We start from the raw sequence: 19,387 nt of genomic DNA, 5'->3' as shown, positions 1-19,387 counted from the left end.
TCTCACAAGAAGAAAGTCTCTTCTCTTGCTTATTGCCATGTCCATAAGAAGCTCTCTGAGATCAAACATATGTGTGAAGGATGTCTTCTCTCTTTCGCCACCGAGAAAGACTCTGACTGTGATACTTATAAGTCTCTCATTGGAATCTTACACAAAGATCTCGAGCTTCTCATTGACGATGAACGTGAACTTCCCTTGGCGTTCAAGAAAGACGACAATTTTGTTCAGACAACAAAAAATCTTGTGGATTACAAGATTAACAACAACAACAACAACCTTAAAAGTGATAGCTTGAAGGAACATTGTTCGTGTTGTGGAGAATTATTAAAGATGAAATCTGAGAAGTTTCCGAAGAACAACTCTTTCCTGGCCCCTGCTCCTTCACCTAGGGTTTCGTACAATAAACAGTCTGAAAACGAATCTGAGTTTAAGGATCTGGATATGGACAGAACACCGAGTTTTGTAAGAGGAGGTAACAAGTTTTTTGGGGTCCCTCTGTCTGATTCGGCGCAAAACAGTCCACGATGGTCCGTTCGGTCTCTAAAGAAACCCCTTTTGGATAAGCCAGAGAATGCTTCGGACACGGCAGATCAAAACGGTGAATCCATCCTTCATCAGCTCAAGAAAGAGGTTCGCTTGGACAAGAAGTCACTCATTGATTTGTATATGGAGTTAGATGAAGAGAGAAGTGCTTCAGCTGTTGCAGCCAACGAANACATTTTATTGGTCACTTCCATTATAGTGGAGCTTATTCTTTTCCCATCAAAATCCAGATTCTCTTTTTATACTTATATTTTAGTGTGGGATGATTAGGTATTTGTTAAATTCTGACTTTACCGTGAGCTTCCAACTCAAAACCAAGAGAAACCCTAATCATTTATCTCATATGGGATCTTTTGTCTTTTATATTTACTTTTATATATGTAATCATCTTTGTATAAGATTTTGTACATAGTTTTGTATTATCATTACAAAGTCTCATATTAATACATAACTATGTACAATATTTACATATATAAAAGTAAATACTAGATTTAGTAATATCTAGAGAATAGGAAAATATACTCAATAGGTATACATTTACCTGTTTCGTAAGCAATAATCTTCCAATCAAAAGAACATGATCCCCATTCATTAATCAACCAATCACACAGCATTCATATATATTTCATGTCCTCTGTTTCCGTCGTGTATGGTTGTATTTAGTTTCATCGTCAACGACAAAGTTCTCCTCACGTCTAAGCGGGATAAATTACAAGAATCACATTAGTTCTTTTTTGGTACATCTCTTTGCCTTGACATTATCTCTTTGCCTTGACATTATTTCTAAATTTGCCAATTTTAGATCTGAGATTATCCTTTATTTTTGGGTACTTTCTCTCCTCAAAATTCCAGTCTAATCTAGTCTGTATTAGACTTACCAAACCCAGAAATAGGAACACAAATCACAAAAGATAAGAGAGAGAGATTATGATCTCTGTTTTTGTTGATTGTTAAACCAACTTGATTTCATATGTTTATACAATTGCTCTGTTTTTTCCTGTTCTTGTTTCTTCTTTTACAAGCCACCATGTCTAAACGTTCTTTTAAGAAGTTCGTGGAACAAGAACTCGGATCTCTTCCTCATTTCGTCATCTACACTGTTCTTGAATGGAGCCTCATCGTTATCCTCTTCATCGATGGCCTTATCGCCTTTTTCTCAAACCAATTCGCCAAATTCTTCGAACTCAACATTCCTTGTCTTCTCTGCACCAGGATCGACCACATTCTCGTCCCTGGAGACCCTCAATCATATTACAACGAGTCAATCTGCGACTCTCACAAGAAGAAAGTCTCTTCTCTTGCTTATTGCCATGTCCATAAGAAGCTCTCTGAGATCAAACATATGTGTGAAGGATGTCTTCTCTCTTTCGCCACCGAGAAAGACTCTGACTGTGATACTTATAAGTCTCTCATTGGAATCTTACACAAAGATCTCGAGCTTCTCATTGACGATGAACGTGAACTTCCCTTGGCGTTCAAGAAAGACGACAATTTTGTTCAGACAACAAAAAATCTTGTGGATTACAAGATTAACAACAACAACAACAACCTTAAAAGTGATAGCTTGAAGGAACATTGTTCGTGTTGTGGAGAATTATTAAAGATGAAATCTGAGAAGTTTCCGAAGAACAACTCTTTCCTGGCCCCTGCTCCTTCACCTAGGGTTTCGTACAATAAACAGTCTGAAAACGAATCTGAGTTTAAGGATCTGGATATGGACAGAACACCGAGTTTTGTAAGAGGAGGTAACAAGTTTTTTGGGGTCCCTCTGTCTGATTCGGCGCAAAACAGTCCACGATGGTCCGTTCGGTCTCTAAAGAAACCCCTTTTGGATAAGCCAGAGAATGCTTCGGACACGGCAGATCAAAACGGTGAATCCATCCTTCATCAGCTCAAGAAAGAGGTTCGCTTGGACAAGAAGTCACTCATTGATTTGTATATGGAGTTAGATGAAGAGAGAAGTGCTTCAGCTGTTGCAGCCAACGAAGCGATGGCTATGATCACGAGGCTTCAAGCCGAGAAAGCCGCTGTTCAAATGGAGGCTTTGCAGTACCAAAGAATGATGGATGAACAAGCAGAGTATGACCAAGAAGCTTTGCAGTCTATGAGTAGTGAATTGGCGAAAAGGGAGGACGAAATGAAGGATCTTGAAGCTGAATTTGAGGCTTACAGAGAGAAATATGGATGTTTGACAGATGAAGACGATGCACGAGAAGAAGTTCATGAACAAAACGGTAATGCTAGTGCAGATGATGCTTGCCAAGAAACTAAACCAGTCTCGGATTTGGCGGTCTATTCTTCAAATCAGGAAGAGGATGGCCAAAGCATCGATCAAAATGAGTCTACAAAATCACAAATGAAAGTGTCAGAGGAGTCTACCGCAAAAAATGATATCTCTGAACATGAACAAAGAGGTACGATTTTTTACTATGAGGTTTGATCACTCTGTGTTGTTTAAATCTGATCCCAAAAAAAAACCCTTTCTTATCTTGTGTTGTTGTGATGAAATTGGTCAGGGAATGAAAGCAAAGAAGGGATAGTGAAAGAGCTTTCAGAGATCACAGAGAGGCTAAGTGCTCTTCAGTCAAATGGTGATCTGTTGAAACATATTGCTGATGTTTTGGATGTTAGTGAAGGAGAAGCAATTCTATTGCAGATATCTCAAAATTTGCACATGCTTCGTAGTTTTGTTGCTATGCCTTCAGAATCCATGGACTTGTAATACATCTTTTATTGTTTCTTAGAGAACAAGCAATCACCCACGCCTTGTCTTAACTCTAAAACATTTGTTTGATTCTTTCTCAATAAAATTTTCAGTTTGCTCCATNATTTCGTCATCTACACTGTTCTTGAATGGAGCCTCATCGTCATCCTCTTCATCGATGGCCTTATCGCTTTTTTCTCAAACCAATTCGCCAAATTCTTCGAACTCAACATTCCTTGTCTTCTCTGCACCAGGATCGACCACATTCTCGTCCCTAGAGACCCTCAATCTTATTACAACGAGTCAATCTGCGACTCTCACAAGAAGAAAGTCTCTTCTCTTGCTTATTGCCATGTCCATAAGAAGCTCTCTGAGATCAAACATATGTGTGAAGGATGTCTTCTCTCTTTCGCCACCGAGAAAGACTCTGACTGTGATACTTATAAGTCTCTCATTGGAATCTTACACAAAGATCTCGAGCTTCTCATTGACGATGAACGTGAACTTCCCTTGGCGTTCAAGAAAGACGACAATTTTGTTCAGACAACAAAAAATCTTGTGGATTACAAGATTAACAACAACAACAACAACCTTAAAAGTGATAGCTTGAAGGAACATTGTTCGTGTTGTGGAGAATTATTAAAGATGAAATCTGAGAAGTTTCCGAAGAACAACTCTTTCCTGGCCCCTGCTCCTTCACCTAGGGTTTCGTACAATAAACAGTCTGAAAACGAATCTGAGTTTAAGGATCTGGATATGGACAGAACACCGAGTTTTGTAAGAGGAGGTAACAAGTTTTTTGGGGTCCCTCTGTCTGATTCGGCGCAAAACAGTCCACGATGGTCCGTTCGGTCTCTAAAGAAACCCCTTTTGGATAAGCCAGAGAATGCTTCGGACACGGCAGATCAAAACGGTGAATCCATCCTTCATCAGCTCAAGAAAGAGGTTCGCTTGGACAAGAAGTCACTCATTGATTTGTATATGGAGTTAGATGAAGAGAGAAGTGCTTCAGCTGTTGCAGCCAACGAAGCGATGGCTATGATCACGAGGCTTCAAGCTGAGAAAGCCGCTGTTCAGATGGAGGCTTTGCAGTACCAAAGAATGATGGATGAACAAGCAGAGTATGACCAAGAAGCTTTGCAGTCTATGAGTAGTGAATTGGCGAAGAGGGAGGACGAAATGAAGGAGCTTGAAGCTGAGTTTGAGGCTTACAGAGAGAAATATGGATGTTTGTCAGATGAAGACGATGCACGAGAAGAGTTTCTTGAACAAAACGGCGATGCTAGTGCAGATACAACTAAACCAGTCTCGGATTGGGTGGTCTGTTCTTCAAATCAGGAGGAGAATGGCCAAAGCATCGATCAAAATGAGTCTACAAAATCACAAATGAAAGTGTCAGAGGAGTCTACCACAGAAAATGATGTCTCTGAACATGAACAAAGAGGTATGATTTTTTACTATGAGGTTTGATCACTCTGTGTTGTTTAAATCTGATCCCAAAAAAAAAACCCTTTCTTATCTTGTGTTGTTGTGATGAAATTGGTCAGGGAATGAAAGCAAAGAAGGGATTGTAAAAGAGCTTTCAGACATCACAGAGAGGCTAAGTGCTCTTCAATCAAATGGTGATTTGTTGAAACATATTGCTAATGTTTTGGATGTTAGTGAAGGAGAAGCAATTCTATTGCAGATATCTCAAAATTTGCACATGCTTCGTAGTTTTGTTGCTATGCCTTCAGAATCCATGGACTTGTAATACATCTTTTATTGTTTCTTAGAGAACAAGCAATCACCCACGCCTTGTCTTAACTCTAAAACATTTGTTTGATTCTTTCTCAATAAAATTTTCAGTTTGCTCCATGAACCTAGCCTTTTTATGTGGATCATACCTGATTTGTTTCAAACGCAATTTTTTTCCGTCCGTATGTAGATGTGAATTTTTCCTTCAATTTTTTTGTCTTCTTTTTCTTTTCAATAGGGTATACCATTTTGAATTTGTATCTAGATACATTTAACATATTGCATAATGCTAACCATTTTGAATTTTATTGTCTTAAACATATTGCTAATTTCAATAAGGAGAAGCAATGTATTTAGATTTAATTTTGTATAAATGTTAAATCAAGGAGTCAGGGTTTAATTTGTACCTAACTTGTTTCAGCCAATATCATAGCTCTAACCACTAGGTCTCAGTGAGTTAGGATTAATTTTGAACCTAACTTATTTAGCCTAGCCATATATGCTTTGCCTTATTATAGAAGCCATAAAAGAATTGCACACATTTGAACCCAACATTCATAAAGATTTGATCTTTCATGTGTTTCCCTTAAACCCATCTTATTCTTATCCAAACAAGCTATAGGGTCGATCCAAAAACACCCAATTTCCAACGCTATATAATCTAACAATAAACATCGTAATTTATCATCAATCATCATCTCCTCACCCACTAGCAATAAGTAATGGATCATATTTCACAAATCTCTTCTTTCCTCTCCAGAGGTATAATCCTCCTTACACTCGTCATGATCACTCTCTTCACGAATCCTACTCTCTCATCCATAAACCGTAACCCCTTACAAGACTTCTGTGTAGCTGATCTCGAAGCTTCCCCAACCAACAGTGGCTACCCCTGCAAGTTACAAGTCACCTCTGAAGACTTCTTTTATTCCGGCTTGAACACTCCTTTAAACACCTCGAACCCAAAAGGTACTGCCGCTAATTCAGCTAATCTCATGACCTTTCCAGGCCTAAACACTATGGGAATATCCATGTACAACGTTGAAATAGCCCCTGGAGGATACAACCCGCCTCACTCTCACACAGGTGCAACAGAGGCAGGGGTCGTGATCGAAGGCTCGGTCTTGGTTGGGTTCTTGACGACTAACTATACGTTGTACCAGAAGGTTATTGGACCCGGTGATATGTTTGTGATTCCTCCGGGACTCATTCATTACGAGGGGAACGTTGGGAAAACGCAATCACGTCTCTTGACGGTGGTTGCTGACGACTTGCCTAGCGAGGTTGTTCTGCCTCACACTTTGTTCGCTACCAAACCCGCGATTCCAGACGCAGTATTGATGAAGGCGTTTAAGGCGGATAGTAAAACAATCAACATGCTCAGGACAAAGTTTACTACTTGAAAAATGTTCTATATTTCCCCTCTAAAATGTAATCTTTTATGTGTTTCCTTAAATGAATAAATGAAATCGTGGTATTTTTTTATAGAAGCACCAGTATACTTAAAACAATAATTTTAATAATCTCGTGTTTGAGTTGCGTATTTTTATCATAATAATTTGTTTTAATTACTTCACAAACATATAGCAATGAATCGCGTTTTCTTATAACATTTGTATTTATTTAACATTTTCAAATTTCAATTCCTCAACGGAGTTAAATAATTTGAATTTTGGTAACCAATAGTATAATTTTTTTGAATTTCTTGGTATATAAAAACGAAGTTATGATTCATAATATGATAATCATTACGGATGAAAAAATATATTTCTATACTTATATGAATTATTATCGAGTTTATTTCTCGAGCTTGTTTATAAAACAAGACAAAAAGTTTTAAACCAACAGGTCCAACACAAAAGGTTGATGTAACTGAAATTACAACAAAACTGACATTTTGACAAACATATCATCTTAGGTTTTGTTTAGGTAAATAAAAGCCATATATCATATGTGTTTTGACTTTTGATCTACAATACTAAGGTTTTGCACATGACCACGATCATGATCTTCACTTTGCAAAAATGGTCTTGATCGTTATCGTTGATAGATCACTCTCTCGAAGTACTCATGTCCCCATCCTCTACTTCTACTATCTCCTTTGGATAAATCTGCAGAATAACACAAGTTTATATAATTATTTTTACAAAGTTAAGATATCATCAACTCAACGATCTATATATTCTATAAAAAAAAAAGAAAAAAAGAATTAAACCTGGTGGCCTTTGTCTTCGTTATGACCGAGCGTACGGACTTTGAGCTCCCCTCTTCTCGTCGTTAACTCGTCTAGAACCTCAGCATCGCACTCTTGGACGCCTCTCGTGGAGTTAGTCGACTTTTAAACAAGGTTAAGTACTCGTCAGCAGTAATTCGCCATGTTAATCTCAATATTTTGACAATACTCTAGATGCCTTGAGTGACAAGAATATAAATATTACAGAGACGACATTACTGACATACCCTGAAAGACAGTTCAAGCGGGTTTCTAGGAGTTCCAGGGATCTCCTCATACTCGGCGGCATCGAGTTCTCGGAGATGGACTGGTTTAAAGAGCTTGGGGAGAAGGTACTGTCTGATTGCTATCAAGAGGAAGAAAAGAACCGGAAACATGATTCCTGCCACCGGAATCCACGTCACTCCGTAGCACAGCCCAAAGTAGAATATCTGAAACAGTGTGAATGCAGCCATTGACTTGTATGGTACTTTCTCCACGAACGACGCATGCGCTCCCTCCAAGACCCTAACAACAATAATCACATGATTAGTCTTTTGAAGGAAATATGAAAAAAAAAAAAAAAAAAAACAGAGTATTTTTCAGAGCACACACTTGAATCTCCTGCTTGGTGGGACAAAGAGTAGCACTGTGCGCTCGAAGAACTGATTGTCTGGGAGGCTGTCAATGGCCATGTAAGCGAAATACCCCCAGAGAAGTGAAGTTGGTATGAGCTTAATAGCCGGTATAGCAAACACTGCACCTATCACTAGCAATGATTGCAACAGGTTGCTCACTCTCTGCTCGTTGACTCGTACAGGTAAGTAAGCGTCAAGGTGCTTCTCTGGATCGAAACCACTCTCGTCGCTGCTATCTCCACCATCGTAGTTCTTCTTCATCACTGCCTCTTTCAGATCTTGCAGCTCATTTACCAGTGTTAAGTTTTTCTCAGCCTGTTGTTTTAAAAATATGAGCTTATATTTTGATAACCGGATCATTGAATAATGATGAGTCTACAACTAGTGCTACTTAGCTTACAAGTTGACTTTTGTCCATTTCTATGAAGACTTGTTGCATATCCTCGTACACTTGTGAGGACGTTGCTCTCTGTCTAATGCTCTCTTTGGCTGTCATCACCATCTTCCTTCGCATTAACTGTATAGAAACCACCAAGTTTCATCAAGACCAGCTTAATCTGAATCTTGAGTGTTCATTAACTGAGTATTAATTAGACCTGTCGTCTGAGAACAGCAAGGCTTTTGGTGTGCATAGGAGATTGTGGGAGGACTCCGTTGGAAGGAGGCAGACCAAGCAATCCACAGATCAAGACCTAAGAAACAACACAACTTTTGGAGATTTTAACCAGAGAGTTAATGTGAGCTTTGCAGAGAAAGAAACAGAGTTTGATTGGTTACCATGAAACCTAACAAGAGAATGTCGTAGTGATACGCAGAAGGGTTCTTGAGGTTGAACTCCTTCTGCTGCGCGAGCTGCGAGACAACGCTGTGGTCAAAGAAGTAGAGACCTGCTATCATCAATGCTGGTATAAACGCCGCAAATATGTAGACCACAGAGACTTTCCCCATGTCCTGTACAGAACAAAGACAGATCAGTAAAGAGGTTGGGATGATGAACCAAGATATTAAAATGTAGTTGTGTTTGTAACCTTGATGACAGTCCAATGGGTTAAAGAAACAGAGTCCCATGGAAGAGGACTAACGAGTCTTCTCGGGACACCAGAGGGTAGTTTTGATGGCGTACCGAAAGACATTGCTGTCCAAACCACAATCATCAATGGAACTCCATAGTCTGCGATGAAGCTTCGGCACCATCCTTCACAAAGATTCATATTTTTAAGGCCTTGTAGCTGTTTTTCTACACATGAATGACCACGAAAAGAGGAGAATAAATCTCTCTTACCTGTTCCATATCGCCAAGACCTTGCTTTTCTGCTCTTCAAAGCGGTGTAGACAAGGCCGACGGTGAAAATAAGACCTAGAAGTCCGTTTGTGTAGAGCCACTCAAACTGATACTTTTCGAGTTTCGAGTCTTCACCTTTTGGAATCCTAAATTCGCTCACCATTCCCTACCAATTTCATTTAAAACATTTATATAACAACTTTTGACTTATCATAGTGGTTGAGCTTTTTGGTAATGATGATATACCTTTATGGTTTGTTGAAGGAACAGAACGGCGATCAACATACCAAACAGCTCACCAGCGATCCTCGTGAACCGGTTGATGATATAAGCCACGTTGAATATCGCCATTAGGAACAGTAACAAAGCCGTCCACACACAAACCCTACCATTTAACAGCCAGCAAACCATAACTTTACAGGAAAACATTTATTAAAAAAAAAAAGAAAAGGATTCAGGGTTTTGGAGTAATTACCAAGCAACCCAAGGTAAGTAGAGTTCTTTTCCCAGTTCTGGTCTTCCTTTAGCGAAGTGGTACAAGTACTTGTACATTAAGACAGTTGGTTCTGCAACTCCAAGTATTAACAATGGTTGTCCTCCCAATATTGAGTGTATCACTCCACATAAGGCTGTTGAAGCTAACGTTTCCACTGTGCTCAATGATCCCTCTATAATTCCCCAAAATATGAGAAAACAATATAAAAAATACGTGTGAAACTCTAAAACCCATATAAACCGTGAGAGAGAAAAAAAAAAAAATCGGACATTGAGAAAAAAAGACCTGTGTCGTGGCTGAGTTGCTCGCCAAAGGCGATAACAGGAAGGGCAGAGGCGAAGAAAATATATGTTGTCGGTGCTAATATCCTGCGAAAACCTCACCAAACAAAAAAAATCACAACGTGTGTTCCTTTTTTTTTGACTTAATGGTCAGAATATAATACTTGAGTGTTATGAAGGTACCGGAAACCAGAACGAAGACCAGCGACCCAATCTTGCTTGTAACACAAGGCTCTTCCTCTGAGATCTCCTACGATACCTCGAAATGGCTTCTTTGAGCCTTTCACTCTTTCTTCCTCCATATCCCAAATCACTTGAAGGCTCAACAAACGCGTTCGTCTGTTCAGATTTTATTAGCCTTAGGTCCACTCAAAAAGTAAGCTAAATATTGTGGAAAACATATCGAGAATAAACTTCATAGCTTTTTTAATTAAAATTTCATTTATGGGTGGCTACTAAAAGCAGCAAAGCCCATTTTCTTTTTGCCTTCTATCTGAGAATAGTAAAAGGAGAGTGTTCTTTATCTATCTATCTCACACACAGTTAGAGAAACATGACAATGCACAAAATAAGGAAATAAATCATGAGAATTTTCTTTTTATGACAAGGATAAATCTGAAGTTGTAGATGTACCAACAAAAAAAAAAAGAAAAAAATAATCTAATACTTTCAATTCAATTAAACTCCAGTGACAGTGATTAAGAATTTAAGATGCGTCGTCGTACATCTAATCTAGATCCACAACGAGGAAGATGAAACAATTTTTTTATATATAATAATAATATATATAGGTTTTTAATATCGAAATTAGCAGTTTCATATTCTTTTGACATCTAGCTACCTTCACAGAGAAAAAAATCAGATAAAAGAAAGACTTGACATGCAATAACATACAAAATGTGACGGAAGAGTTAGCGAGGAGAATCACGGGAGCTGAAGTAATTGCTGCGTAGAGCGTAGTGTGTAGCAGCGATATGTATTGTAAGGCTTTGGACGAAGATACGATTTTGTAAAAGTAGAGTAAGGTCAAAGGCAACGGTCATTTGATTAAAAAATATACACGTCGTTTGGTGACACGTGTCACCTTATAAATGATGGACTGTCTATATATCGTCAAGTTGATTTTCCTAGGAAAAAAGATTGAGATTTAATGGCTCTTCTTACATGTACAGTGTACTGTTGACAGCCGCGGAAAGGAAAAAAGGGTACACTGTTGAATTGACAGCCGAAAGATATTTTTTTATTCAACCACAATTTAGACTAATCCTTGCTTTGTGTTTTTAGAAGGCACCGAAGTAATTAATGTACTAGTCAAAACTGAAGAAAAAAAAAGAATATTGGAGAAGTGGGATATAAGAGCAAGGATTTGAAGTGGGGTTAAATATATTTTACTAATTACTCTTAATGTTTCTATTGATCTATTTTTTTTTGTTTTTATATACACTGTATTTTTTATAAACCAACTTTTGACTATTTTTCCGATTTATATGGATCATCATGGCGTCGGAGCATACTAATTTTGTCGTATATCATTTTTATTTTATCGGGTACTCGGAAAAGACATATTTAAAATTGATTCTAAATATATATTTTTTAATTCACATATTTCTTTAACTTTAAGCTAATAGTATTCAATTATTTATTTTAAAGTTTAAAATTTATCAGTAAAAAAAAGGAACAAATGGAACATATGCTTACTTTGACAATTTTTAAAAATTTATGAAAACACTTTTTTTTTGTTAAAGGAAAACAGTTTTTTTTTAGTTAAGTGACTAATTAAAACATCAAAATTCTCCTTAAAGCTTTATCTGAATTACTTTAAAAGTTTGTATAATTTCTAGCACGTCGTCTCAAAATTTTCTAAAGTACCGGATACATTATTATATGGTGGTATGAATATCTTGACATACACATAATGTTAGGTTTATTTTAAGAAGAAGAGAAAACCGAATATCATATACATTCTGATCTACTATTTATCATATAGTCAATAAATTATTATGGTCTGTACGAATATCATAAACAATCAAAAAATATTTCCTGACATACACATAATTTTGGCTTAACTTTAAGACGAAGAAATCATCTGTATATATATATATATTTTTAAATCATCTGTAATTTGATCTGCAATACTATCATATGATAGGATATGCATATGCTGTGGACCTATGGTTCCTATCATATCATATTTGATATCATATCAGCCGCCAGCTATTGCTTATGCTTCTGTTCATCAAATCAATTGCCATTTTTCCTTCTGCTCATAAAAAGCTTAATCATCCTCTTTTGTTGTGTCCTGTGTACCAGATTAGTAAACAAATATGCACTGCTTAATACGTCATATATATTAAAAATTAAATTAATAAACTTGCAACAATCTTTTTCTTTTTTAAAAATCTTCTGCTATTAGCTTACATCATTAAGTAAGATATTATACAAATTAAATAGATATACAATACTAAATAGTAATCTAACATCTTCCATAAACTTTACCTACTAACAATTTGATATATATATATATATATCATCTTTGTCCTCCGTTTTATATTATTTTCTTGTTGGCTATATCTATCATCAATAATCACCATAAAGATAGAAATTACAACAATTTCAAACTAGTTTAGAAGAATTGGAAAAAATGATGAACCACAATCGAAAACTGATTATGTGTACACAATCGTTATAGACGTGTGTGTGGAATTGTGGATGGTAGATTATGATTTTTGAAAATCATGATTTTATGGTTTTTAATTTTAACCCGTATCTAGATCTGCGTAAAGTTTTCGCATTCTATAAAATTTAAGCAAACAATATTTCAAACTATAAGATTTGAATAATGAAATAATTTAGTTGGATAATTAGATATGCATATGGGTGGTGGATCATATCATTTTTGAAAAAAAAATAGCAAACATGAATTATAAGAATTGACAAAAACAATTATGAGAACAGTGAAATCATTAAGTGATATAATTACATGCACATGGGTTAGTACGTAGTGGTAGATCATAATAAACAAACGCCGTACCGATGAGAGTATCATTTTATAATCGACGAATCATAGAGTCAAACACGCAAACATCAGTACATCGCAATCATATTGTAGTCATACACTTTATAATGCAACCGAAAAAATGTTATTAATATTATCTCAATCAGAAGGACAAAGTAAATCCTTAAACAAAAAATGTCGTTACCTAAGATAAAATTATGATTAGTTGGACGTGTGACGTAACTGCTGAATCCTCACTTCGTTGTCCAAATCTATTCCTGTAGAGGCCATTTCAACAACTATTTTAAAATCTCAAGTTATAAAGGATTTAGTTTTGATGTTATGACTTAACTAGGTTATTATCCGTGCTATATTGCAGGATTGTTTTTAGATTTTACTTGTTGATCAATTTGTCAAGTGAATTATTAGTTTGGAGGTTATTTTAGCATTGAGTTTGTTAGGTTCACTCTTGAATCAATGAATCCTTGTAAGTTTTATGTTTTCCTAAAAACTTATGGAAAATACGTAGGTTCACTCTTAGGGTGAACCTTTTTGTTCACTTCTTTCTTTTCAACTAATCATAATCTTCTATACATTATTTTATTTAAAAGAATAAATCAAAATTATATTAAAAAGCAAAACAGATTAAGGAAACATATTATGTATAATTTTTTTAAGGAAAATTAAATATTGGTTTGATTTAGTTTTTACAATTATAGAATGAAATGATGTATCGGTTTGGGTTTACAAATAAGATAATTAGGGTTTAGATTTTACAATTCAAACAAAATTAAATGTCGGTTTGGGTTTACAAATGAGATGGTTATGGTTTAGATTTTACAATTAAAACGAAATTATATGTCGGTTTGGATTTACAAATGAAGTGGTTAGGGTTTAGATTTTACCATTAAAACGAAAGTATATGTCGGTTTGGGTTTACAAATGAGATTGTTAGGGTTTAGATTTAATAATTAGAATGAAATTATATGTCAGTTTGGGTTTACAAATGAGATGGTTAGGGTTTAGATTTTACAATTAGAATGAAATTATATATCGGTTTGAGTTTATAAATAAGCGGTTTAAGTTTTTAATTTTACAGATTTTGTTTCCTTATTTTATAATAAGGTGAATGAATAGGTTCTTAAATGCATTATGACATGTCAGATTCTTATTGGCTAAAATAATGAGAAGTGAACAAAGGGGTTCACTTTAGGAGTGAACCCAAGAATTATTCAAAATTTATTTAGTCAGAGGGGAGTAATGGGAAATAATAGCAACTTCGATGCATTCTAGTTTTTTTCCGGTTGAGTTTTTGCATGTCATATCACAATTCTATAATTCGCTGGTGCCGTTGGCTGATTTTTTTAGCGATTTGTGTTTCGTAGAGAAAAAGGCGATGATCTCTTATTTGATTAGCCGGAATTAGAATAGAGAGAGAAATAGAGGAGGAAGAATACTGAAATCAGAACTTTGTGAACAAGAAACCAACAATCCAACAAACCTCACAATTCAGTTCCTTTTTTTTTTCACAAGAAGAAATTTAACTTTCAACCATATAAACCCATTAAGTTTAAACCCCATTTAGTTTTGCCCATTTAAATATGTCTTAAACCATAATTCCATTTAGTTTTGCCCATATGAACTCATATAAACTGAATATTATTTTCTTAAAAATCATTTTGAACCTGAAGTAATTAAAGACAACATACTTTCATAACACCACCAGTCTAATACATCAGTAGCAGAAAACATATATCTCAATAACAAAGCAAAAAAAAAACAATTTTTATAGCCATGAATAATGTTTTGCTATGAGTGACTCTTGAGTCTTGACCCTATGAACTGGTGTTTGAATCAGATGATTGCTTCTTCAATAAGATGAGTTTGTGGCTAAATCAAACTTATGTCAAACATATAGTTTGTGGCTATGTGATAGCTTCTTCACCAAAGAATGACAAAACTAACGGAGGAATAAACGCCAAAACCTAACTAAAAATCTCATCATTGTTCACTAATAACACAAAAAAATAAAGGGAATGCACAAGTAGAATCCGTAACAAACCATAGCAAGCTGAACAAGTTCCAACTTAGGAAAAAAACCCTAAAGGTAACACATTTATCAGCATGAAAACAGAGGATCGTGAATCAAGTCAATACAAACTAATTAACACAACCCATCAACTAATTTTTCAAAACTCGCCTTCTTCGAGGATCATAGAAGACGACAACTTTCAGCAAAAAAAAAAATAATAATAAACATAAAAGGTACCCATTAATTAATGGGTAAACTCATTTATCGAACATGTTGTTAATTGGACTACCCAATTTAAATCCATTTAATATTTTTAAATAAATGAGATAAAATGGGCAGAATTTTGTATAACCGGCCCGTTTATTTAAATGGGTTTCGAAACCCATATTAACATTACTAAGAGGAATATATTGTATTAAACATATCAAGGCATACATAGGCTAAAGAAAACCCTTTCAAAGTGCAATATTACAGAATAGGTTCAGGCCCAAATAGGCCAACAGTGGTTTCCCACAGAAGAAGAAATTAGATTTTGTCTCGATCTCAAACCACATGTCAACGATTGGAGAAAGACCAATACACGTGTCAGATGAGTAGTCTAAAGCGAACCGACTTCATCCTTTGCCGTCCGAGCACCGATTCCTGTGAAAGAACCAGATAGACCGGATGCTAAGTATTGAACAGTTAGCTGGAATCACGAGAAGAACACGGCAACGAAAAAGCCATGTTTACAGCGATACTGGACTTCATCCGAACATAAAAACTGACAAAATATGTCGAACGGTGATCAAAAATAAGAGCCTCTTCTCTGCTCTAGATTTTTTAAATAATTAGAATGGTGACATATAAACAAAATTAGAGCTCATTTGTATTAATTTTTTAATTTTATTAGATATTTTTTTAATTGATGTGTCAATACCAGTTTCAATGTTGAGGTTGATGTGTTTACGAAATTATCATGTGTCAGTAGCATTGAATATAAGCCTTGCTTAACCTTTTTTCGTGTTTCTTAATTATGAGTAGTATGACCTGAGGTAGTTTTTTTTTTTTTTTTTTTTTTTTTTTTTTTTTTTTTTTTTTTTTNCTTTAGTTCCTAATTTCTGACTGTAATAACAAGCACTTCATAAATTGGATGTCTTATTCTTATGTCTGTCTACTTCTGCAAGCCCATTGAAGATAGAGATGCATGGGTGAGAGAGAGCCCATACATAAAGAATTTTTAACAAGTCCAGCCACCAAAATTTCCTAATGGCGCATCAACTTGACACGATAGTATTTATTTTTTGGCTCAGGTAAAGTATAATATAAGTGCCTTTGAGACATGGGCTTATGTTACACAATACGCATACTCACATGTGTCAACAAATACACCAGTTTTCGATTTTTTTTTTTTTTTTTTTNTTTTTTTTTTTGTGTAACACAATTGTGTTGTGTCCATCGAAACTCGAAAGAATCTTTATTTGTAGATATACTATAGTATTATGAAGATTTCAGAATTTATGATTATATTCTGCAGGACAGTTATTTAACAACAAAAAAAAAAAGAAAAAAATAAATACTACTAGTAAAAAAAGAAAAATATATCTACTAACATACGCCTCAAAAAGTTCCACTTTAGCGTTGTTGTATGTATCTCAAGAAGAATCAAGATCTCTTCTTCTTCAGCTCTCTCTTCAATCATCCTCTGCTTATTTTCGTTTGCTCCCGTCAACAAAATTCACGAGCTTTCTACCATTATCGAATCCCCCTTCGTACAAAGTTAGGTTTTTATAATAAAAAAATTCAATTCCTTTGCTTGGATCCTAAGAAAAATAACAAAGGAAAGAAAGAGAAATGAAAAAACCCAAATTGTCAAAAGTGGAAAAAATCGACAAGATTGATCTGTTCTCTTCACTATGGAAGCAGAGATCGATTCGTGTAATAATGGCAATTGGGTTTCTCTATCTGCTTATTGTCTCAGTAGAGATACCTCTCGTTTTCAAATCCTGGTCCAGCAGCTCCATCTCCATTGAATCTCTTTCTCGACTCGAGAGCGAGCAAGAGCCCCTAGTCGTCTCAATCCCTAATCCTCCTTCGTTGAAGCCAGTTTCGTACCCTAATTCGGACTCCACCATTGTTAACCGGACGGACCAGAACAAGGTCCGTGAGCATCACCGTGGTCTGCTCTCAAGCTTGAGATTTGATTCGGAAACTTTCGACCCGAGTAGCAAAGACGGGTCAGTGGAGCTTCACAAGTCAGCCAAGGAAGCTTGGCAGCTAGGTCGAAAGCTATGGAAGGAGCTCGAATCAGGAAGGCTTGAGAAGCTAGTGGAGAAGCCTGAGAAGAACAAATCTGATTCATGTCCACATTCGGTTTCGTTAACCGGGTCGGAATTTATGAACCGGGAGAACAAACTGATGGAGCTGCCGTGTGGTTTGACGTTGGGTTCGCATATAACCTTAGTGGGAAGGCCAAGGAAAAGCCATCCCAAGGATGGAGATTGGTCTAAGTTGGTGTCCCAGTTTGTGATAGAGCTACAAGGTTTAAAGACTGTTGAAGGAGAGGATCCTCCTCGGATTCTGCATTTCAATCCCAGGCTTAAGGGAGATTGGAGCAAAAAACCTGTGATTGAGCAGAACAGTTGCTATAGGATGCAATGGGGACCTGCACAACGATGCGAAGGGTGGAAGTCAAGAGATGAGGAAGAGACTGGTGAGGTCTTTTCTTTTGTTTAATTGGTATTCGGTTTGTGATCCATTAGAAGCTAGGAAATGATATATGTTGAAAGTTATGGATTTTGTCACCTGTTGAGTAATACTTTAGTGTGGCTACTACAGTTGATAGTCATGTCAAGTGTGAGAAGTGGATCCGTGATGATGATAACTACTCAGAAGGGTCGAGGGCAAGATGGTGGTTAAATAGACTTATAGGAAGGAGAAAAAGGGTTAAAGTAGAATGGCCGTTTCCTTTTGTAGAAGAGAAGCTGTTTGTTCTAACTCTTAGCGCCGGTTTAGAGGGTTACCATATCAATGTTGATGGAAAGCATGTTACATCTTTCCCTTATCGCACTGTGAGTATATATCCTAATCCTGTTCTACATTATTGTGTTCAGATAAATGGTTATCATGTGATACATAATAGTGCAGATCGTAGAGTGGTTAGTTAGTTTGTTTTGAAAACTTTTTCTTTTGTATTTGTATAATAGGGTTTCACCCTCGAGGATGCAACAGGACTAACCGTAAATGGAGACATTGATGTTCATTCTGTTTTTGTTGCCTCTCTGCCAACATCACATCCTAGCTTTGCTCCCCAAAGGCATCTCGAGTTGTCAAAGAGATGGCAGGCCCCTGTAGTTCCCGATGGGCCTGTGGAGCTCTTTATCGGCATCCTTTCCGCAGGCAATCATTTCTCTGAGCGGATGGCCGTGAGGAAATCCTGGATGCAGCATGTTCTTATTACATCTGCAAAAGTTGTTGCTCGTTTCTTTGTGGCGCTGGTAAGTTGGATTTTACATTTTTCAGCAAGTCATGAAAGCAAATTTTACTAGAGTGTTCAACAAAATGCAACCGTGACATATAAATAAAGTAGAGTTGGAGACAGTGGGGAACATTAATGTTTTTTTTTTGCGTGATGTGCATTTTACAGCATGGGAGAAAGGAGGTGAATGTGGAATTGAAGAAAGAAGCAGAGTATTTTGGGGACATTGTACTTGTTCCTTACATGGATAGCTATGATCTTGTCGTGCTAAAAACTGTTGCCATATGTGAACACGGAGTGAGTTATCAGATTTTATATAGGTCGTGCTTCTGCAGAATCGTTCTTGATTTAGTGTTTCTGTGGAGTTGATTGTTGAAAATTGACTTTGATTGGTGCAGGCTCTTGCATTTTCTGCAAAGAACATAATGAAGTGTGACGATGATACATTTGTAAAACTTGGTGCTGTGATTAATGAAGTGAAAAAGGTACCCGAAGGTAGAAGCCTGTACATTGGTAACATGAATTATTACCACAAACCTCTCCGTGGTGGTAAATGGGCAGTCACATACGAGGTAAATTCAACCTTTATATGCTGCATATTGCATGAAATAGTGTAACGATTTTAATTGTTTGTTTGTAAACTCTTCTTTAGTGTGTCAGTTCTATGGATACTTTGATGATTTTCACTCATTATTCATGTACGTATTGGGGGTGATATCAGGAATGGCCAGAGGAGGACTACCCGCCCTACGCAAATGGACCTGGATATGTTCTATCTTCTGACATTGCGCGCTTCATTGTAGAAGAGTTTGAGAGACATAAATTACGGGTAAGCAGACGAGGGAATCAAACCAATTATACATCTTCTTTTTCATTTCTCATTCTCTGTTGTTGAAAATGTCATTTGTTCACATACACCAGTTGTTCAAGATGGAGGACGTGAGTGTTGGAATGTGGGTTGAGCATTTCAAGAACACAACAAACCCAGTGGATTACAGGCACAGTCTGAG

The 19,387-nt window shown here is 36.4% G+C and overlaps 6 protein-coding genes across 7 annotated transcripts in view; 5 read left to right on the top strand and 1 right to left on the bottom strand.

The window, feature by feature from the left end:
- Nucleotides 70–813, top strand: LOC109129531 (probable myosin-binding protein 6). Its single transcript, XM_019237805.1, has one exon. It carries the CDS (start codon nt 70–72, stop codon nt 811–813), a length of 744 nt encoding a protein of 247 aa, XP_019093350.1.
- On the top strand, nt 1,068–3,359 carry LOC104751351 (probable myosin-binding protein 6). The gene is made up of 2 exons (XM_010473272.1): nt 1,068–2,957; nt 3,060–3,359. The coding sequence occupies exons 1-2, from the start codon at nt 1,514–1,516 to the stop codon at nt 3,263–3,265; spliced, it is 1,650 nt and encodes a 549-aa protein (XP_010471574.1). The 5' UTR covers nt 1,068–1,513; the 3' UTR covers nt 3,266–3,359.
- LOC104751352 (probable myosin-binding protein 6) lies at nt 3,356–5,153 on the top strand (the record flags this gene model as incomplete). The annotated part of the gene is made up of 2 exons (XM_010473273.1): nt 3,356–4,691; nt 4,795–5,153. Coding segments are annotated over 2 exons (1,542 nt in total), but the record flags the coding sequence as incomplete, so codon positions are not given.
- On the top strand, nt 5,652–6,463 carry LOC104751350 (germin-like protein subfamily T member 3). The gene has a single exon (XM_010473271.2). The coding sequence runs from the start codon at nt 5,707–5,709 to the stop codon at nt 6,385–6,387; it is 681 nt and encodes a 226-aa protein (XP_010471573.1). The 5' UTR covers nt 5,652–5,706; the 3' UTR covers nt 6,388–6,463.
- Nucleotides 6,771–10,903, bottom strand: LOC104751349 (putative boron transporter 5). The gene is made up of 14 exons (XM_010473269.2): nt 10,788–10,903; nt 10,077–10,232; nt 9,898–9,980; nt 9,592–9,784; nt 9,363–9,501; nt 9,117–9,282; nt 8,863–9,029; nt 8,612–8,785; nt 8,431–8,526; nt 8,235–8,351; nt 7,812–8,149; nt 7,445–7,724; nt 7,200–7,319; nt 6,771–7,095 (listed from the first exon to the last, which is right to left on the bottom strand). The coding sequence occupies exons 2-14, from the start codon at nt 10,193–10,195 to the stop codon at nt 7,036–7,038; spliced, it is 2,052 nt and encodes a 683-aa protein (XP_010471571.1). The 5' UTR covers nt 10,196–10,232; nt 10,788–10,903; the 3' UTR covers nt 6,771–7,035.
- Nucleotides 16,529–19,387, top strand: part of LOC104751348 (hydroxyproline O-galactosyltransferase GALT5) — a 4,206-nt gene continuing 1,347 nt past the window's right edge. Inside the window, exons 1-7 of one of the 2 annotated variants that reach the window (XM_010473267.2) lie at nt 16,530–17,612; nt 17,738–17,970; nt 18,106–18,396; nt 18,546–18,674; nt 18,776–18,949; nt 19,099–19,206; nt 19,299–19,375. In XM_010473267.2, coding sequence (XP_010471569.1) covers nt 16,754–17,612; nt 17,738–17,970; nt 18,106–18,396; nt 18,546–18,674; nt 18,776–18,949; nt 19,099–19,206; nt 19,299–19,375 — 1,871 coding nt within the window. In that variant the 5' untranslated portion in view covers nt 16,530–16,753. Of the gene's footprint in view, nt 17,613–17,737; nt 17,971–18,105; nt 18,397–18,545; nt 18,675–18,775; nt 18,950–19,098; nt 19,207–19,298; nt 19,376–19,387 lie in introns of both variants that reach the window. The other variant, XM_010473268.2, reaches the window with a different exon arrangement.

Source organism: Camelina sativa, chromosome 16 (genome assembly GCF_000633955.1).
Source record: "Camelina sativa cultivar DH55 chromosome 16, Cs, whole genome shotgun sequence".
Taxonomy (NCBI): domain Eukaryota; kingdom Viridiplantae; phylum Streptophyta; class Magnoliopsida; order Brassicales; family Brassicaceae; genus Camelina; species Camelina sativa.
This window is presented reverse-complemented; position numbering and strand designations above follow the sequence as displayed.

Bases quoted from the DNA above. Each gene is read 5' to 3' on its own strand.
- LOC104751351 (XM_010473272.1), top strand. From the start codon at position 1,514: ATGTTTATACAATTGCTCTGTTTTTTCCTGTTCTTGTTTCTTCTTTTA. The intron at 2,958-3,059 runs GTACGATTTTTT...GAAATTGGTCAG, and splicing joins CTCTGAACATGAACAAAGAG to GGAATGAAAGCAAAGAAGGG.
- LOC104751350 (XM_010473271.2), top strand. From the start codon at position 5,707: ATGGATCATATTTCACAAATCTCTTCTTTCCTCTCCAGAGGTATAATC.
- LOC104751349 (XM_010473269.2), bottom strand. From the start codon at position 10,195: ATGGAGGAAGAAAGAGTGAAAGGCTCAAAGAAGCCATTTCGAGGTATC. The intron at 9,283-9,362 runs GTATATCATCAT...TGAAATTGGTAG, and splicing joins TCCTTCAACAAACCATAAAG to GGAATGGTGAGCGAATTTAG. The intron at 7,096-7,199 runs GTTTAATTCTTT...GTTATTCTGCAG, and splicing joins ACGAAGACAAAGGCCACCAG to ATTTATCCAAAGGAGATAGT.